The sequence below is a fragment of the Hemitrygon akajei genome, chromosome 22 (genome assembly GCF_048418815.1).
Source record: "Hemitrygon akajei chromosome 22, sHemAka1.3, whole genome shotgun sequence".
Classification (NCBI taxonomy): Eukaryota; Metazoa; Chordata; class Chondrichthyes; order Myliobatiformes; family Dasyatidae; genus Hemitrygon; species Hemitrygon akajei.
In genome coordinates this window covers 11,102,849-11,122,906 of record NC_133145.1, presented here as the reverse complement: position 1 = coordinate 11,122,906, position 20,058 = coordinate 11,102,849, and the positions used below count along the sequence as shown (strand labels likewise).

At 46.3% G+C, this 20,058-nt stretch overlaps 1 protein-coding gene across 1 annotated transcript in view; it reads right to left on the bottom strand.

Annotated features, from left to right (window-relative positions):
- myo15b (myosin XVB) overlaps window positions 1-20,058 on the bottom strand; it is a 452,296-nt gene that overhangs the window by 177,270 nt on the left and 254,968 nt on the right. Inside the window, exons 36-40 of the mRNA XM_073026589.1 lie at window positions 19,033-19,118; window positions 15,253-15,340; window positions 14,960-14,989; window positions 12,901-13,122; window positions 6,816-6,976 (exon numbers count right to left, since the gene is read on the bottom strand). Of these exons, the coding sequence (XP_072882690.1) occupies window positions 6,816-6,976; window positions 12,901-13,122; window positions 14,960-14,989; window positions 15,253-15,340; window positions 19,033-19,118 (587 nt within the window). The remainder of the gene's footprint in view (window positions 1-6,815; window positions 6,977-12,900; window positions 13,123-14,959; window positions 14,990-15,252; window positions 15,341-19,032; window positions 19,119-20,058) is intronic.

Here is a 20,058-nt window from a genome sequence, read left to right as displayed (position 1 = left end):
ATGTTGGCCAAACTGGGCAGTTCCACTTTTGGCAGATGGAGTGGGCCCCCAATGTACAGGAGGCTGCATCAGGAGCATCAGACATAATAAATGACCTGGGCAGATTCACAGGTGAGGTAATGCCTCACCTAGAAGGACTGTTTGGGACCCTGAATAGAAGTGAAGGAGGAGGTGGATGGGCAGGTGTAGCACTTTGCTCACTTGCACAGAGAAATGCCCAGAGAGAGATTAGTGTGGAGGGACGAATGGACAAGGGAGGGGTCTTTTGAGAGACTCCTGGATGGCTACATAGAGCATAGAAAAATAGAGGGCTATGGGTAAAGCCTAGGTTATTCTCAGGTAGGGACATATTCGACACAACTTTGTGGGCCGAAGGGCCTGTATTTTGCTGTAGGTTTTTTATGTTTCTAATCGTCGTGATCTCAAATGAGACACCTGCAACACAAAGTGAAAACCCAGAGTGAGTCCAAAGACAGACAATTAGATATAAAAGGTGAATGATCCAAGGAACTCTGAATATCTACAAGGTGACACCGAGAAAATACAGTCCACATAGTAATTGAAAAAAAATCTCTTCTTTTTCTTTTAAAAATGACCCCTTGTTGTGATAGAAGGCCCCCCCCCCACCAAGCCATCTCCTAGTGGCTAGGGGTGAATGGGGTGAAGCCAATGAAAATCAGTAATCAAGTCAGGATCCAAAGTACCCCCAGACCAGAATCCAACTCCTTTCGTCGGACCATACCACTCCCAATTGTCTAAATACTGGAACTGCCCCTTAATGTGCCAGGAGTCAAGCAATCAACGGACACTGTAAACAGGTGCTCCATCTAGGATTCTAGGAAGAGGGGATAATCGACCACAGAGAATTGGTTTAAACCCAGAGATGTGAAAGGTGGATGGATTTGGAGACACCTGGGAAGCTATGATCTATAAGTTACAGGATCGATCCTTTTAATGAAGTAAGGAGCTAACTTATGGGATTCAGTCTTAAAGAGAGATCTTAGGAAGAGAGCCAAACCACTGACCCAGGCATCTCCTCCTGTTGACATTGAATTGCTGCCTCACCAAAAGAAGTTCCAAAGTCCTCTTGGCTTTAAGCCATCACTGTCTACAGTGCTTGACAAACTGTTTAGCAGATAGAATACTGACTTACACTTCCTGTTCAGGAAAAAGAAGCTTAAACCCAAATTTACATTTGAAAAGAGTTATGTTAAGCGAAGAATGGTAAAGGGTGTAATGAACTATTTCTGCCCAATTAAAATGGTCATTCCAAAAGGATTGGTTACCAGAAACAAGGCAATGAAGAGTGTGTTCCAAATCTTGGTTAGGCCTCTTTGTCTGACCATTCCTGTGTGGCTGAAAACCAGAAGAAAGGCTAGAAGAGGCTCCAATAAATTTACAAAATGCTTGCCAAAACTAGGACATAGCTGTGGGCCCTGGTCAGAGAAAATATTGGAAGAAAATCCATGTACCCTGAACAACTGTTACAATAAAAGGTCTGCAGTTTCAAGAGCTGTGGTTGATTTAGTGAGGAGAAAAATTTACAAGCCTTGGAAAATCGATCAACGACGACTGAAGTAACAGTAAAGGAGCGTTAAGGAGTCAAGCCAGTGATAAAATCCAGAGAGAGATGGGAGGGGATGGGGAGGACCCTGAGGAGGAGAACTGGAATCTAGGGAACAGGCACAAATATCACAGGCTTGGACAAAGGACGTGATGTCTCTATTAATACCAAGCCACCAATAATGTCTTTCTATGAATTCTAGGGTATGTGAAATCCCAGAGTGGGCTGTTATCCTGGATGCAGGCCCCCATTTGAGCTCTGACCTAAGTTTGATTACACAAAAAGGCGACCTAGGGGAACATTACTGGGAACTAGATTACTTCCCTTGAGTGGTTATCTGACCTAGGAATCAATATCCCAAGTAACAAGAGCCAAAAGTTTATTCTCTGAAAGAATCGACTCCAGACTATCTATCGAAATCTATTCTTATGATCCGCCCAAACAATAAATGGATGCTCAGCTCCTTCCAGCCAGTGCTGGCACTCTTCTAAGGGCCGTTTAACAGCCAACAACTCCCAGTTACCTACAATAGATCATAACTGGATTTGGTTCGTGACACCATTTTGAAAGATAAGCACAGGGATGCAACTTTTTATCAGTGGTGGAATATTGGGCCGAAACTGCCCTGGTCCAATGTAGGAAGCAACTACCTCAAAAACAGAGGGCAGATCAGGGTTGGGTGAGCACAATACGGGAGCAGTGACAAACCGATTCCTAATGTTGTTAAAGGCTGACTCACCTCTGCCATTCAACAGAAATGATCCAACCCTTTCTTGGTAAAATTAATCAGGGGAGCAGCCACAGAGCTAAAATTCCTAATAAATTTCCTTTAATAGTTAGCAAACCCAAGAATCTCTGAACCTGCTTGACAGAAGTGGGAGTGGGCCAGTCCGGAACAGAATGAGTTTTATTTGGATCCATTAATAGGTTTCCCTGGAAAATATCAAATCCTAAAGAGCAGACTTTAGGAAGATGAAATTCACACTTCTCTAGCTTGACAGATACGATGTTGTCTAATAAACACCAAAGAACCTGACAAACGTGGGATACATGTTCCCGGTAAGAACTTGAAAAAATCTGAAACAAACCTTTTTAACATCTCCCTCAAGACACCATTAATAAATGCCTGATAAACTGCTGAGGCATTAACAAGCCCAAAGGGCATAACCAGATGCCCGGTGTGGGTATTGAATGCCCTCTTCCATTCATTACCTTGACAAATCCAAATTAAACTGTAAGTATTCCTGAGACCCAATTTAGTGAAAACTTTGGCCCCTTGCAGTAAATCAAAAGGTGAGTTAATTAATTGTAAGGGGTAATGATTTTTACTGGTAGTCTTTTTAAGATCTCAATAGTCAATACAGGATCTCAGCCAGCCATCCTTCTTGGTGGCAACACCCGCCCCTGCAGGGAAGCTGAGGGTCTGATAAACTCCGCTGTCAATACGTCAATGAGGTAATTGTCCATAGCCCGTTTCTCAGGACCAGAGAGGGAGAACAGCCTCCCTCAGGAAGGATAGGAACCTGAAATAACTCAATGCCACTATCACAATTATGAAGTGGGTGGCAGCAAGGTAGCCTTTTTCTTGCTAAAAACTGCTAAGAGATCTGAGTATTCAGGAGGGACCCGCTTAATCTTATTACTAACTTTTCACTCAAGATGGTTGGGCACAGGTTCAGGGATTTCCGTTTTGGCTTTGGGTGCTCAGGAAACAGACTCATAGTTTTGGGATAACAATGAGAAACAAACATTCTGGCACTTAGGGACAACCAGTAATAATTCCCCCAGACCAGCCAATTGCAGGGGCATGCTGAGGCAACCATGGATACCCAAGAATAAGGGACCTCTGTAGACTGAATCAAGTGGAACTTTAATGTTTCATGGTGATGCCATCCAAAAGCCCAACAATCTGGAAATGTAACAAACCTTCCCAGTTCAAGAGCCTACCATCTAGGGCAGTGATGGTAAGGGGATGATCAAGCTTAGGGATAGGGACCCCCATTTGTCACGCCACCCCTAAATCTAAAAAGTCAACAAATGGCCAGCTGGGAAACTCCTCTTGATTCCATATCAAACAAGGGGGTTAATGTAACCCCAGGGCAGTGCTCATGGGAAAAGCTCCAGGGACCGTCACAGATCTCCCCTTACTGGCCGACCGGCCGCTGGGGTTTTCTGACCTCTTGGGGTACAAGGCAAGATGATGCCTCCATTCCCCACAGTAGAAGCAATGTCTCTGTAAATCATCTGTGGCATTCAGCACCCAAAAGGTGTATCCTGCCCAACTGCATGGGTTCCAGGGCATCCAGTGGGTAGGTTGGCAAAGGATCTGTAGGAGGAAATGGTGAAGTTGGTGGAGGGCGAAGGTAGGTAGGATAGAAGCAAGGGACCTCCTGGTGTTGCTCTTGCTGCCGTTCTGACAGACAAACGTCCAAATGAATGGGCTAAACGAATTAGCCCATTAAGGGCCGGTACAGGATCACAAGCTGTCAGATCATCTTTAAGGTTGTTAAACCCTTTGCAGAACATGGCTACCAGAGCTTCACTGTTCCATCAACTCTCTAGAGCCGAAGTTCTGAATTCGATTGGATAGTCAGCCACACTCCTTATGTCATGAAGTCTGGCAGCCCACTGATGGGGTGATTAAACACAGGGCGCTGATGTGGGTCAATAAAGGAACATTTGGGGTCCCCACTCTGCCACTTCGCCATTGCCCATTCCAGAGCTTTACTGGAATGGAGGGAAGTAATGTAAACCACTTTACTTCCTCTGTGCGGCAACACAGACACTGGTTTATGAACCCACGGCACAACTCGGGACTCCCGTCAGAATAGGCGGTTTCAGGGAGCTCTTGGCACTCTCCTCTGGAGATCGTGGCATACCTAACTCCTGGGCTTTTACACGTTCTGTTATGGCAGAAGGAGATAAGGCCATTTCCTGCAACTGCTGCTCGCGGCACTCTGCTTTGCCAGATCTGATTGCACATTGTATCCTGCTGAGTTCATTTTTTGGGTTGGGTCGTTAGTGCAGAAATCACAAAGATTTCTGTAATTCAAACAAAACAAAAGGTTTATTACAGAAATTAACCAGGAAAACTAACAAGAACTCAGGGAAACTATACAGTATCTGAAGAACTGTAATCACTTGCAATACACAGAAGACCTTGTTCTGAATTTCACCAGAGAAGGATCCACAATGATAACCGAGTAAAGAGAGGTTATCAAGCCCCCCCCCCCTAAATACACCCTACAGCTCATAGGGATTCAGAACCAATCAGGTGACCCAGGTGTCCAGACAAAGAGATAATCCCTAAAGCTAACATCTACAACGCAGACGTTGGAAATCCTGAGGTAATGAAATTATCCGAAATTGAATAAAAGTGATAAATGCACAGAGCTTTACAATCCCCATGATTCCAAATGAGACATCTGCAACACAAAGTGCAAAAACAGAGCCAGTCCAAACCAAACAAGTCGACATAGAAGGTATGCAATCCAAGGAACATTGCACACTGAGAAAATACAATCAACATACTAACTGAAAAAAAATTCATTTCTTTTTCTTTTAAAAATGCCCCTCAGATGTGACACTCTGAAGCTAATGTGAGAGCATCCTTCAGAAGGGTCAACCTACAAAAGTATCCAGTCCAGACAGGGTACCTGGACAAGTCCTAAAGACCTATGCTAATCAACTGGCTGTAGTGATCACTGATATTGATACCTTCTCACTTCAGCTGTTTGTGGTATCCATCTGCTTCAAGCAGGCTTCAATTATACTGGCATCTAAGAAGAATGTGGTAACCTGCCTCGATGATCATCATCCAGTCTCACTGTGATAAAATGCTTTGAGAGATTGGTCATAAAACATATCAACTCTTGCCTGAGAAGTGACTTGGATCCACTCCTATTTGCCTACCATCACAACAGGTCAACAGCAGATGTCATCTCATTGGCTCTTCACTCAACACTGGAACATTTGGACTGCAAAGATATATACATCAGGATGCTCTTTATTGACTACAGCTCGGCATTCAATACTATCATCCTCTCAAAACTAATTAACAAGCTTGAAGACCTTGGTCTCAATACCTCCTTGTGCAATTGGAGACTCGATTTTCTCACTTGCAGACCCCAGTCAGTTCAACATCTCCTCAACAATCACCATCAGCACAGGTGTGTGTTTAGCCCCCTGCTTTATTCACTTTATACTGTGAGGTAAAGAAAATTCCAATGGCGTATTTAAGTTCACTGACAAAACCAGACAGACATACAACCACTGTTGTAGGCTGTACCAAAAGTGATGAGTCAGCATATTGGAGAGAGAATGAAAATCTGGCTGTGATGCTCACTCAATGTCAGCAGCCCAAGGAGCTGAGGTCCATGAGCCAGTCTTCATCCCGGGATTAGAGGGGGAGAGGGTCAGCAACTTGAAATTCTTCGGTATTACCAGTTCAGAGGATCTTTCCCTGGGCCCAGCATGTAAATGCAATTGTGAAGAAAGCACAGCAGCACCTCTACTTCCTTAGAAGTTTGCCAAGATTTGGCATGAAATCTAAAACTTTTATCAAACTTCTATATATGTGTCATGGAGAGTATATTGACAGGCTGCACCACAGCCTGGTATGGAAACACCAATGCTCTTGAACAAAAAATCCTACAAAGAGTAGTGGATATGGCCCAGTCCATCACGGGTAAAGCTCTCCCCACCACTGAGCACATGTACACAGAGTGCTGTTGCAGGAAAGCAGACCCCTACCTCCTAAGCCATGCTCTCTGCTCACTGATGCCTTCAGGACTCTCAGGACCCACACCATCAGGTTCAGGAATAGTTATTACCTGTAAACCATCAGGCTTTTGAAACAGAGAGGGTAACCTCACTCAACTTCACATGCCCCATCACTGAACTGTTCCCACAACCTATGGGCTCAATTTCAAGGACTCCTCATCTCATGCTCTCGATATTTATTGCTTATTTATTTATCTATCTTTTGTATTTGCCCAGTCTGTTGTCTCTTGCACACTGGTTGTTTGTCCACCTGTTGTGTGTTGTTGTTCATTGGTTCTATTATGTTTCTTGGATGTAACTGAGCATGCCTGCAAGAAGATGAGTCTCAGGGTTGTCTATGGTGACACATATATATACTTCAAAGTAAAATTATTATCTAAGTGGATGGTTTGTTTGGCCAACAATCCAACATGGTGCTTCATATTATAACAGTCAGTCAGCATGGTCTCAGTGTGGCTTATGCACTCACCAATAGAAGAGCCTGCTGGTTGATGAAAGTTTCCTGCTGAGTTGTAAGTTGGGAGGAGGAGTTGAATCGATTTGAAGGCTGAGAAATCTGAGACCTTGAGTACTGGGACATCTGCTGCATTGGCTGCATCTGAGGCATACTGGCCTGCGGAACCATCATTACTGCAGAGAAAGGCATACGGTAACAGACAAACAATTCCATGGAAAACACCTCAGGAAACCAACAGTTTCAGCATCAGAATATCTACAAAATGAACTCACTAACGATGATTTAAATGATAGCGGATGGTTTGACTGCGCAATAAACAGCTCCCAAGTTTCAGGCTGTCATGTCTGGGAAAGTAACGCATAGTGTTTCTTCACTGTAATCAGCAGTATGTGAAACCAAGAATAGGTATTCTCGTGTATGAAGATTGCCAAATTAAAATTCAGGTCAAGATTGTCCAACAATCAGTGTTGCATTTTCCAACATGACTTCATACACAGCGTCAATGAATGGGAAGCACAAAAAAACAGTGAGGGTTTCAGAGAATGCTTCTCCCGGCATGTGAGTTAGTGCCTGTTAATGCTCTGTAGTGACTCCTGGATTACATCACCCCAACACTCCGGGCAGCTCTACCCTGCCGCTATCGACCTGCACCTCAGTTTTTAACTTCCTCGATACTTTTACCTGACAGACATCTGGGGAGTTCCAGTTGCTTCTGGGCAATCACTTGCTGTCCTAGAGGGAGAACTAGGTTTCAACCAATTTGTGGAAAAATGTACTGATTTCTCTCCTGAAGGTCCTCATTAGAGAAAATAATTTCCAATCCCTGATCCTTGCAATACTTTAAACAACCAGATGACCTTCATCTGGTCAGGGAGAGTGAGGAGGTGGTAGAGAGGAGCTATAGGCAAGTACAGTAGTCACACCGGGGCCTTGGGAGACACATAAGTAGGTAACAGTCAGGACAGGGAAGGGGAAGAGTCAGATACTAGAAAGTACCCCTGTGGCTGTCCCTCTTAACAGTAAGTACTCCTGTTTGAGTACTGTTGGGGGGGGGGGACAGCCTACCTGGGGGAAGCAACAGTGGTCACACCTCTGGCACAGAGTCTGGCCCTGTGGCTCAGAAGGGTAGGGAAAGGAAGAGAATGACAGCAATAATAGGGGACTCTATAGTTAGGGAGTGAGATGCAGGAAAGAAATGCGGATGGTAATTTGTCTTCCAGGTGCCAGGGTCTGAGATATTTCTGATCACGTCCACAATATCCTGAACTGAACTGCCAGAGGTCGTGGTACATATTGGTACCAATGACATAGGTAGGAAAAGGGAGGAGTTCCTGAAGAAAGACTACCGGGAGTTAGGAAGGAAGTTGAGAAGCAGGACCTCAAAGGTAGTAATCTCGGGATTACTGCCTGTGGCACACAACAGTGAGTATAGGAATAGAGTGAGGTGGAGGATAAATGCACGGCTGAGGGATTGGAGCAGGGGGTAGGGATTCAGATTTCTGGATCATTGGGACCTCCTTTGGGGCAGGCATGACCTGTATAAAAAGGACAGGTTGCACTTGAATCCCAGGGAAACCAATATCCTGGCAGGGAGGTTTGCTAAGGCTACTGGGGAGAGTTTAAACTAGAATTGCTGGGGGATGGGGGATGGGGATGGAGGAAGGTGCTGTTGGCTCACAAATGGAAAAAGCTTGGAGACAGTGTGAGAGGGAGGATAGGCAGGTGATAGAGAAGGGATGCGCTCAGACCAATGGCTTGAGATGCGTCTATTTTGATGCAAGAAGTATTATGAACAAAGTGGATGAGCTTAGAGCATGGATCAGTACTTGGAGCTATGATGTGGTGGCCATTACAGAGACTTGGATGGCTCAGGGGCAGGAATGCCAGGCTTTAGATGTTTAGGAAAGGACAGGGAGGGAGGCAAAAGAGGTGGGGGTGTGACACTGTTGATCAGAGATAGTGTCACAGTGGTGAAAAGGAGGAAGTCATGGAGTGATTGTCTACGGAGTCTCTGTGGATGGAAGTTAGAATCAGGAAGGGATCAATAACTCTACTGGTTGTTGTTTATAGACCACCCAATAGTAACAGAGACATCAAGGAGCAGATAGGGAGACAAAGATTCTGGAAAGGTGTAATAATAACAGGGTTGTCGAGATGAGAGATTTTAATTTTCCAAATATTGATTGGCATCTCCCCAGAGCAAAGGGCTTAGATGGGGTGGAGTTTGTTAGGTGTGTTCAGGAAGGTTTCCTGACATAATATATAGATAAGTCTACAGGAGGAGAGGCTGCTCTTGGTCTGGTTTTGGGAAATGAACCTGGTCAGGTGTCAGATCTCTCAGCATTTTGGAGATAGTGATCACAATTCCATCTCCTTTACCATAGCATTGGAAAGGGATGGGAACAGACAAGTTAAGAAAGCATTAAATTGGAGTAAGGAGAAATATGAAGTTATCAGGCAGGAACTTGGAAGCGTAAATTGGGAACAGTTGTTCTCAGGGAAATGTACGACAGAAATGTGGCAAATGTTCGGGGATATTTGCATGATGTTCAGCATAGGTACGTTCCAATGAGACAGGGAAAGGTTGGTAGGGTACAGGAACTGTGGAATACAAATGCTGTTGAAAATCTAGTCAAGAAGAAAAGAAAAACTTACAAAAAGTTAAAAAAAACTAGGAAATGATAGAGATCTAGAAGATTATAAAACTAGCAGGAAGGAGCTTAATAATGAAATTAGGAGAGCCAGAAGGGGCCATGAGAAGGCCTTGGTGGACGGGATTAAGGAAAACCTCAAGGCATTCTACAAACCATTCTACAGTGGCTGGATGGGAGATGCCAGAGAGAAGTGGTGGATAACTGTGTGTCAGGTTGGAGGCTGGTGACTAGTGGTGTGCCTTAGGGATCTGTACTGGGTCCAATGTTGTTTGTCAGATACATTAATGATCTGGATGATGGGGTGGTAAATTGGATTAGTAAGTATGCAGATGATACTAAGATAGGTGGCGTTGTGGATAATGAAGTAGGTTTTGAAAGTTTGCAGAGAGATTTAGGCCAGTTAGAAGAGTGGGCTGAATGATGGCAGATGGAGTTTAATGCTGATAAGTGTGAGGTGCTACATTTTGGTAGGAATAATCCAAACAGGACATACATGGTAAATGGTAAGGCATTGAGGAATGCAGTAGAACAGAGTGATCTAGGAATAATGGTGCATAGTTCCCTGAAGATGGAATCTCATGTGGATAGGGTGGTGAACAAAGCTTTTGGTATGCTGGCCTTTATAAATCAGAGCATAGAGTATAGGAGTTGGGATGTAATGTTAAGATTGTACAAGGCATTGGTGAGGCCAAATTTGGAGTATTGTGTACAGTTCTGGTCACCGAATTATAGGAAAAATGTCAACAAAATAGAGAGAGTACAGAGAAGATTTACTAGAATGTTCCCTGGGTTTTAGCACCTAAGTTATAGGGAAAGGTTGAACAAGTTAGGTCTTTATTCTTTGGAACGTAGAAGGTTGAGGGGGGACTTGATAGAGGTATTTAAAATTATGAGGGGGATAGATAGAGTTGACATGGATAGGCTTTTTCCATTGAGAGTAGGGGAGATTCAAATAAGAGGACATGAGTTGAGAGTTAAGGGGCAAAAGTTTAGGGGTAACACGAGGGGGAACTTCTTTACTCAGAGAGTGGTAGCTGTGTGGAACAAGCTTCCAGTAGAAGTGGTGGAGGCAGGTTCGATATTGTCATTTAAAAAAATTGGATAGGTATATGGACAGGAAAGGAATGGAGGGTTACGGGATGAGTGCAGGTTGGTGGGACTAGGTGAGAGTAAGCATTTGGCATGGACTAGAAGGGCCGAGATGGCCTGTTTCCGTGCCGTAATTGTTGTATGGTTATATGTGAAGAGCAAGAGGATAAAATGTACGAGAATAGGACCAATCAAGTGTGACAGTGGAAAAGTGTATATGGAACCAGAGGAGATAGCAGAGGTACTTAAAGAATACTTTGCTTCAGTAATCACTATGGAAAAGGATCTTGGCGATTATAGGAATAACTTACAACAGATTAAAAAGCTTGAGCATATAGGCATTAAGAAAGAGGATGTGCTGGAGCTTTTGGAAAGTATCAAACTAGATAGGTCTTCAGGACTGGATGGGATGTACCCCAGACTACTGTGGGAAGCGAGGGAGGAGATTGCTGAGCCTCTGGTGATGACCTTTGCACCATCAATGGGGAGGGGAAAGGTTCTGGAGGATTGGAGGGTTGCGGATGTTGTTCTTTTATTCAAGAAAGGAAATTATAGACCAGTGAGTCTTACCTCAGTAGTTGGTAAGTTGATGGAGAAGATCCTGAGAGGCAGGATTTATGAACATTTGGAAAGGTATATGATTAGGAATAGTCAGCATGGCTTTGTCAAAGGCAGGTAGTGCCTTGCGAGCCTGATTGAATTTTTTGAGTTTATGACTAAACACATTGATGAAGGAAGAGCAGTAGATGTAGTGTATATGGATTTCAGCAAGGCTTATTGAGAAAGTAAGGAGGCATGGGATCCAAGGGGACATTGCTTTGTGGATCCAGAATTGGCTTGCTCACAGAAGGCAAAGAGTGTTTGTAGATCAGTCATATTCTGCATGGAGGTCAGAGACCTGTGGTGTGCCTCAAGGATCTGTTGTGGGACCCCTTCTCTTCGTGATTTTTATAAATGTCCTGGATGAGGGAGTGGAGGGATGGGTTAGTAAATTTGCTGAAGACACAGAGGTTAGGGGTGTTGTGAATAGTGTGAAGGGCTGACAGAGGTTACAGCGGGACATTGATAGGATGCAAAGCTGGGCTGAGAAGTGTCAGATGGAGTTCAAGCTAGATAAGTGTGAGGTGATTCATTTTGGTAGGTCAAATATGATGGCAGAATATAGTATTAATGGTAAGACCCTTGGCAGTGTGGAAGACCGGAGGATCTTGGGGTCCGAGTCCATAGGACGCTCAAAGCTGCTGTGCTGGTTGACTGTGTGGTTAAGAAGGCATATGGTGCATTTGTCTTCATCAACCATGGGATTGAGTCTAAGAGCTGAGAGGTAATGTTACAGCTATATAGGATCCTGGTCAGGCCCCACTTGGAGTACTGTGCTCAGTTCTGGTCAGCTCACTACAGGAAGGATGTGAAAACTATAGAAAGGGTGCAGAGGAGATTTACAAGGTTGTTGCCGTATGAGAATAGGTTGAGTGAACTCAGCCTTTTCTCCTTGGAGCGACGGAGGTTGAGGGGTGACCTGATAGAGGTATATAAGATGATGAGAGGCATTGATCGTGTGGACAATCAGAGGCTTTTCCCCAGGGCTGAAGTGGCTAACATGAGAGGGCACAACTTTAAGGTGCTTAGAAGTAGGTACAGAGGAGATGTCAGGAGTAAGTTTTTACGCAGAGAGTGGTGAGTGCGTATAATGGGCTGCCGGCGATGGTGGTGGAGGGAGATATAATAGGGTCTTTTAAGAGACTCCTGGATAGGTACATGAATAGAGAGCTATGGGTAACCTTAGGTAAGTTCTAAGTAAGTACATGCTCAGCAGAGCATTGCGGGCCGAAGGGTCTGTATTGTGCTGTAGGTTTTCTATGCTTTTAACCAGATCTGATTACTTTCAGTCTTTATCACTCAAAAGTACTGAAGAACTCTTGAAGAACTGATGGTATCGAGTTGTGTATTTCTGAAACATTGTAAAAGGTAATGTGAAAATAAGTATGGAGACAGAAGGGGCAGTTTAACTTGGTTGTGCATTCTTAAGCCCTAAATTTTGCACAGGTTACTTGCGAAGAGATGAACATTTTTCTCAGGGATAGGGGTAGGCCCATGCCCACGTAATCTTGCACATCTCTGGCCTTCACTGAATAAACTGGAGCATGATGCTGGCAAAACAAGCACTGACCTTGGACAGTGATGTGGTTTCCGTTCACTGCTGTGTAACTGTAGATATCAGGAAACATGCAACAATTTTGGAGGAATAAAAGTGAACACTCAGTAATCCTGCACACTAAAATACTTAAGGGAGAAGACAGGGCTGGGCTAGCTGGAACCGAGATGAAGAGATGTACCCGAGATCATTCCACTACCTGGCACTGACGGCTCCACTGGCTGCATCACAGGAACTGTTTGCATTGCAGGCATGGGTTGCATTACAGGCATGGGTTGCATTGCAGGAACTGTTTGCATTGCAGGAACTGTTTGCATTACAGGCATGGGTTGCATTGCAGGCATGGGTTGCATTGCAGGCAATGGAGTCTGATAAGCAGGTACAGCAGTCATCGGTTGCATCTGAGGCATCATCGGAACACCTGCATAAGAGAAAGAAAAGGATTTAGATAATGTACCTGGCACAGCCATCTTCATTCTTCACACCATGCTTCTTCCTATATGGTGTCAAAGGTTTTCTGCATAAATGGACTCAGGTGAAACTATCTGCTGTACCTAGCATACGGAGGTAAAGACCGTTATGATATTGCAGATACGGATAATTCAATTCACCATCCTATACAACAGATACAAAGAGGCAGTGTAGATATTTATTCCTAATGACCTGAAGGCAGGCCAGAACTAACCAATAGGGCAGCACAGTAGTGCAGCAGTTACCATGCCAGCAATCACAGATGGCAGTTCGAATCCCGCTGCTGTCAGTATGGAGTTTACATGTTCTCCTTGTGACCACATAGCTTTTCCTCTGGGTCTCTGGTTTCCTCGCACATGCTACATTGGTGCCGGAAGCATGGTGTCATTTGCTGGGCTGCCTCCCACACAATCCTCGGACAGTGTTGGTCATTAATTCAAAATGACATAATAACCATATAACAATTACAGCACGGAAACAGGCCACCTCGGCCCTTCTAGTCCATGCCGACGCTTACTCTCACCTAGTCCCACCGACCTGCACTCAGCCCATAACCCTCCATTGCACTGTCTGTGTTGATGTACATGTGACAAATGAAGCCAATCGTAATCTTAACCACTACTTTAATATCCCAGAGAGTACTGCTGTAGTGTGCAAGGGTGTGGGGTAGGACCATGTACTATGAAGGATGAATAACATTTGAAAAGAGGCAATGTAATTTTCTTATTCATTCTGAAACTCCCAACACTTGAAGCATGTTAAAGTGGATTCAGTTGGGAAGGGAATTGATTTCCCGGACAATGGGGAAGGTATAGGAGAATGGAAGTAATCAAACCTCCTCCAAGCAGCAGCAAACAATTTTACTGAAGAAACTCAGCGGGCACAGCAGTGTCAGTCCTGAAGCAGGGTTTCACCCCAAAACGTCGACAATTTCCTTCCCTCCACTGATGCTGGTCAATCCACTGGGTTCCTCTGTACTCACATCTACAGTGACTTGTATCTCATTCTCCAGGGAACTGTTGGCCTAAATAGGTTCCTTCTCTCTTGAGCAGAGCTCTGACACTGCTGGTATGTCTACCACTGTAACAATGCAGGTGATTGCCTCAATGGTTTTCAGGGGAGGGATCCTGGTCTAGACAATACATGGCCCAGGCCCACAAGCACCTGGCTGATTGTAACTGTGCTCTGGAACAGCTTGGTAAGGAACTCTGTTGTATCAAACTGCTATGTTGAAAGAGAAAAAGTATGAACGCAGATAGTAAACCTGGCATCAGTCCAGGAAAGAATTCAGACATGACAAAATCCTTACCAGCCCTGTAGTTTCCATCTTCATAAACATCTAGAATGGGTGTCTAAATTGGGAGATCTGTCTCATAAGTTAGTCAAGTAGCAGCTTGTCACTAGCAGGCAGTGTGGTAGACTTGTCCATCACACTCCCTGGGTATTGTATATGCTGTTCCAACCACAGGACAGAGCCAGTTTTGGCAGCAGAAAGACATCCAGGTGATAGTATCTAAATGAGTCTTCATCACTGACTCCAAACACCATGAAGTCCAAGGCATCATGTCAGAGCTGGGCAAGGAAAGCATCGCATCCTCGCTCACTAATTGATTGTTGCTCCCTCATGTCAAATGACATTTGCGAAAAGCACAGGGAGTGACAAAGGTACAGACTGTGGGTGGAGAAAAAAGTAAGCAGGAGAGTGAAGGACAACCATGCATTTAATGATAGAGACTTTCCATAGACAATAGGGGTTACACTGAGTGAAGAGAAGAGCATATACCTACCCATTGAGTAGTTGGGGACCATTGGTACACCTATGGACAAAGAGAAGTAATCAATAAATATCCCTGAGATGGAGCAGAGCACACACTAGGTGTAAATAGTTCCACTGTACACACTCATCACAAACTCATCTCTCCAGGTTTTCAGACTCACACACACCCTCACCCAGTCCACACTCAATCCCACCAGCTCACTTCAAATCTCTTTCATCCTTCTTGCCTCTGCATGTTATTTTCATTTACAAGTCCTCATTCACCACTTGCTGATAACAAAGAGTGCACAGGAAGTGCCTGACCTGTGGTCATGTACGCTCCTGTCTGTGGTGGGCCTATCCCCCCTCCTCCTTTCATCCGCCTGTTTAGGTCACTCGGTCTCTCCAATTCCTGAAAAGTGAATCAGAAGGATCTGTCAGAACCTAACTGCACAGAATCTGTGCAGTTACAGACACTGCTCACCCTCAGCAACTCTCCCACACCCAATCTCCCCCACCCCGAACTCAGCAACATTTACACTCTCTGCTCTCACACCCGATCTCGCTCCATCACTCACACAGATCTAAAGCTCACCTCTTCACCCCATACTGGCACGCATCCCCAATGCACTCACCATCACATACACACACACACACACACACACACACACACACACACACACACACACACACACACACACACACACACACACACACACACACACACACACACACACACACACACACACACACACACACACACACCAGCCATCTCTCGTAGTCGAGTACGATTCTTCTCCTGGTGGCCGATGACTGAAGAGGCCGATTCGGATCTGCAGGTCCTATTACAGTGTCGGCAGGTGTAGGTCATTGGATGGAGCTGGTTGGCCCTTTCCCAGTCTCTCCTTACATGGAAACCATTTAGTTTCAGCGGCATGCTGGAGGTATTCTTCGAGCTGTGCAGTCCCCTCGTAGACAGTCTTTCTCCACCTTTTCCTAATCTGTGCTAATTGTGGCCCTTCCTGAGGTAGGTCCAGAATATTGTCCTTGAGCTGCTTTCCTGCCCTCCAGCAGCGTGCTTTGCATCCTTGAGTTGGCTGAACAGCAGGTGTTTGGGAAGGTGGGAGTCAGGCACACTGATGATGTGGCTGACCCATCACGATTGGTGTTGAGATACGGTTGTGGCTACGGAGTAAATGTTCACTTCCTTCAGGATGATGGAGTTAATGTTCTTCCAGCTAACTCTCAGAAAATTTCGGAGCCATCTTTGATGGTAAGTTTCTAGGCATCTTATCTGCCTGCTGTATGTTGTCCATGAGAGTGTCTGCATCACTGCATCACTGTCCGGTATGGAGGGGTTACTGCATAGGACTGAAAGAAACTGCAGAAGGTTGTAAATCTAGTGAGCTCCATCTTGGGTACTAGTCTACAAAGTACACAGGACATCTTCAGGAATAAAGGCGGCGTCTATCATTAAGGACCCCCACCACCCAGGGCATGCCCTTTTCTCACTGTTACCATCAGGTAGGAGGTACAGAAGCCTGAAGGCACACACTCAGCGATTCAGGAACAGCTTCTTCCCCTCTGCCATCTGATTCCTGAATGGACATTGAAGCTTTGGATACTACCTCACTTTTTTAATATACAGTATTTCTGTTTCTTTGCATGATTTTTAATTTATTCAATATACATATACTGTATACACACACCCCCGTGGATTCACCACCGAGACAAACACCCCCGTGGATTCACTACTGAGACACACACACACCCCAGTGGATTCACCACTGAGACAAACACACACCCCCGTGGATTCACCACTGAGACACACACACACCCCCGTGGATTCACCACCGAGACAAACACCCCCGTGGATTCACTACTGAGACACACACACACCCCAGTGGATTCACCACTGAGACAAACGCACACCCCCGTGGATTCACCACTGAGACACACACACACCCCCGTGGATTCACCACCGAGACAAACACCCCCGTGGATTCACTACTGAGACACACACACACCCCAGTGGATTCACCACTGAGACACACACACACCCCCGTGGATTCACCACCGAGACAAACACCCCCGTGGATTCACCACTGAGACACCCCCCCCCCCCGTGGATTCACCACTGAGACACACACACACCTCCGTGGATTCACCACTGAGACACACACACACCCCAGTGGATTCAGCACTGAGACACACACACACACCCCAGTGGATTCACCACTGAGACACACACCCCCGTGGATTCACCACTGAGACACACACCCCCGTGGATTCACCACTGAGACACCTCCCCTCCCGTGGATTCAGCACTGAGACACACACACACCCCAGTGGATTCAGCACTGAGACACACACACACCCCCGTGGATTCACCACTGAGACACACACACACCCCAGTGGATTCACCACTGAGATACACACACCCCCCCGTGGATTCACCACTGAGACACACACACCCCCCAGTGGATTCACCACTGAGACACACACACACCCCAGTGGATTCACCACTGAGACACACACACCCCCCCCCCATGGTTTCACCACTGAGACACCCCCCCCCGTGGATTCACCACTGAGACACACACACACCCCAGTGGATTCACCACTGAGACACACCCCCCCCCCCGTGGATTCACCACTGAGACACACACACACCCCCCCGTGGATTCACCACTGAGACACACACACACCCCCCCGTGGATTCACTACTGAGACACACACACACCCCAGTGGATTCACCACTGAGACAAACGCACACCCCCGTGGATTCACCACTGAGACAAACACACACCCCCGTGGATTCACCACCGAGACACCCCCCCCCCCGTGGATTCACCACTGAGACACCCACCCCCCCCCGTGGATTCACCACTGAGACACACACACACCTCCGTGGATTCACCACTGAGACACACACACACCCCAGTGGATTCAGCACTGAGACACACACACACCCCAGTGGATTCACCACTGAGACACACACACCCCCCCCGTGGATTCACCACTGAGACACACACCCCCGTGGATTCACCACTGAGACACCTCCCCTCCCGTGGATTCAGCACTGAGACACACACACACCCCAGTGGATTCACCACTGAGACACACACACACCCCCGTGGATTCACCACTGAGACACACACACACCCCAGTGGATTCACCACTGAGATACACACACCCCCCCGTGGATTCACCACTGAGATACACACACCCCCCCCGTGGATTCACCACTGAGACACACACACCCCCCAGTGGATTCACCACTGAGACACACACACACCCTAGTGGATTCACCACTGAGACACCCCCCCCCGTGGATTCACCACTGAGACAAACGCACACACCCCCCCCGTGGATTCACCACTGAGACACACACACACCCCAGTGGATTCACCACTGAGACACACACACCCCCCCCGTGGATTCACCACTGAGACACACACACCCCCCAGTGGATTCACCACTGAGACACACACCCCCCCCCCCCGTGGATTCACCACTGAGACACACCCCCCCCCCGTGGATTCACCACTGAGACACACACACACCCCAGTGGATTCACCACTGAGACACACACACACCCCCCGTGGATTCACCACTGAGACACACACACACACCCCCATGGATTCACCACTGAGACACACACACACCCCAGTGGATTCACCACTGAGACACACACACCCCCCCCCCCCCATGGTTTCACCACTGAGACACCCCCCCTGTGGATTCACCACTGAGACACCCCCCCCCGTGGATTCACCACTGAGACACAACCCCCCCCATGGATTCACCACTGAGACGTACACCCCCCTCGTGGATTCACCACTGAGACACCCCCCCCGTGGATTCACCACTGAGACAAACACACACCCTGTGGATTCACCACTGAGACGTACACACCCTCCCGTGGATTCACCACTGAGACGTACACACCCTCCCGTGGATTCACCACTGAGACACCCCCCCCCCCATGGATTCACTACAACTGATGTGCATCCAGTACCCAATCCCCACCTTGGTTTGTACCACCTATCAGCTTTTGTCTGTGCTTCACTCACTCAGCTCATCTCCCCACTCTACACTTACCCCTCCTTCATGTGAGAACACTGGGTCGAACAGATTGTCCACATAGTTTCCATACCCAGGTGAAGTCTCGGACCTTGTTAAGGAGGCTGTGAAGGAATAAGCAACGGTAACATTTCCATTTGAAAATATTTTCTTTCCTGGAGCACCAACCTCACATAGATGAGTGACATAAACTGGCCCTGGTACACAACCCCACTGTCTACAGCAATCCACTGGGAGGGTTTAAACTTGTTTGGCAGGGAGATGGAAGCAGATTAGTAGGTCAGAGGATGGGGCAGTTGGTGTACTGGCAGTGCAGAGTGTAGAGAACTTGTGAGGAAAGATAAGCAGTCGTTGGGGCAAAATTGCAGTCAGTGGGATGGGTTGAAGTGTGTCTATTTTAATGCAACAAGTATCAAGGACAATGGTGATGAACTTAGAGCATGGGTCAGTACATGGGACTATGATGTTGTGGCCATATAGACTTGGCTGTCACAAAAGCTGGATTGGCTGCTGAATGTTCCAGAATTTAGCTGTTTCAAACGATAAAAGAGGTGATGGGGTGGCATTGATAATCAGAGATTTTCTACTACGTCAGTGGCGTTGGAAGTGAGAAACAGGAAGAGAGTAATTACTCCATTGTGAGTATTCTAAAGATCTCCCAATAGCAACAAATACACAGAGGAACAGATGAAGAGGCATATTTCTGGAATGGTGCATAAATAACAGGGTTGTTGTCATGGGGCAGTTCAACCTCCCTAATACTGATTGGCACCTCCTTATTGCAAAAGGTTTGGATGGGGTGGAATTTATTAGGTGTGCCCTAGATTGATTCCCGACTCCATATGTAGACAAGCTGACTAGAGGAGAGGCCATATTAGATCTGGTGCTCGGTAATGAGCCAGGTCAAGTGTCAGATCTCTTGGTGGGAAAGCATTTCAGAGACAGTGACCACAACTCTCTGACCTTTACTATAGCCTTGGAGAGGGATAGGAGCAGATGGTATGGGAAGAAATTTAATAGGGGGAGGGAGAATTATAATGCTAT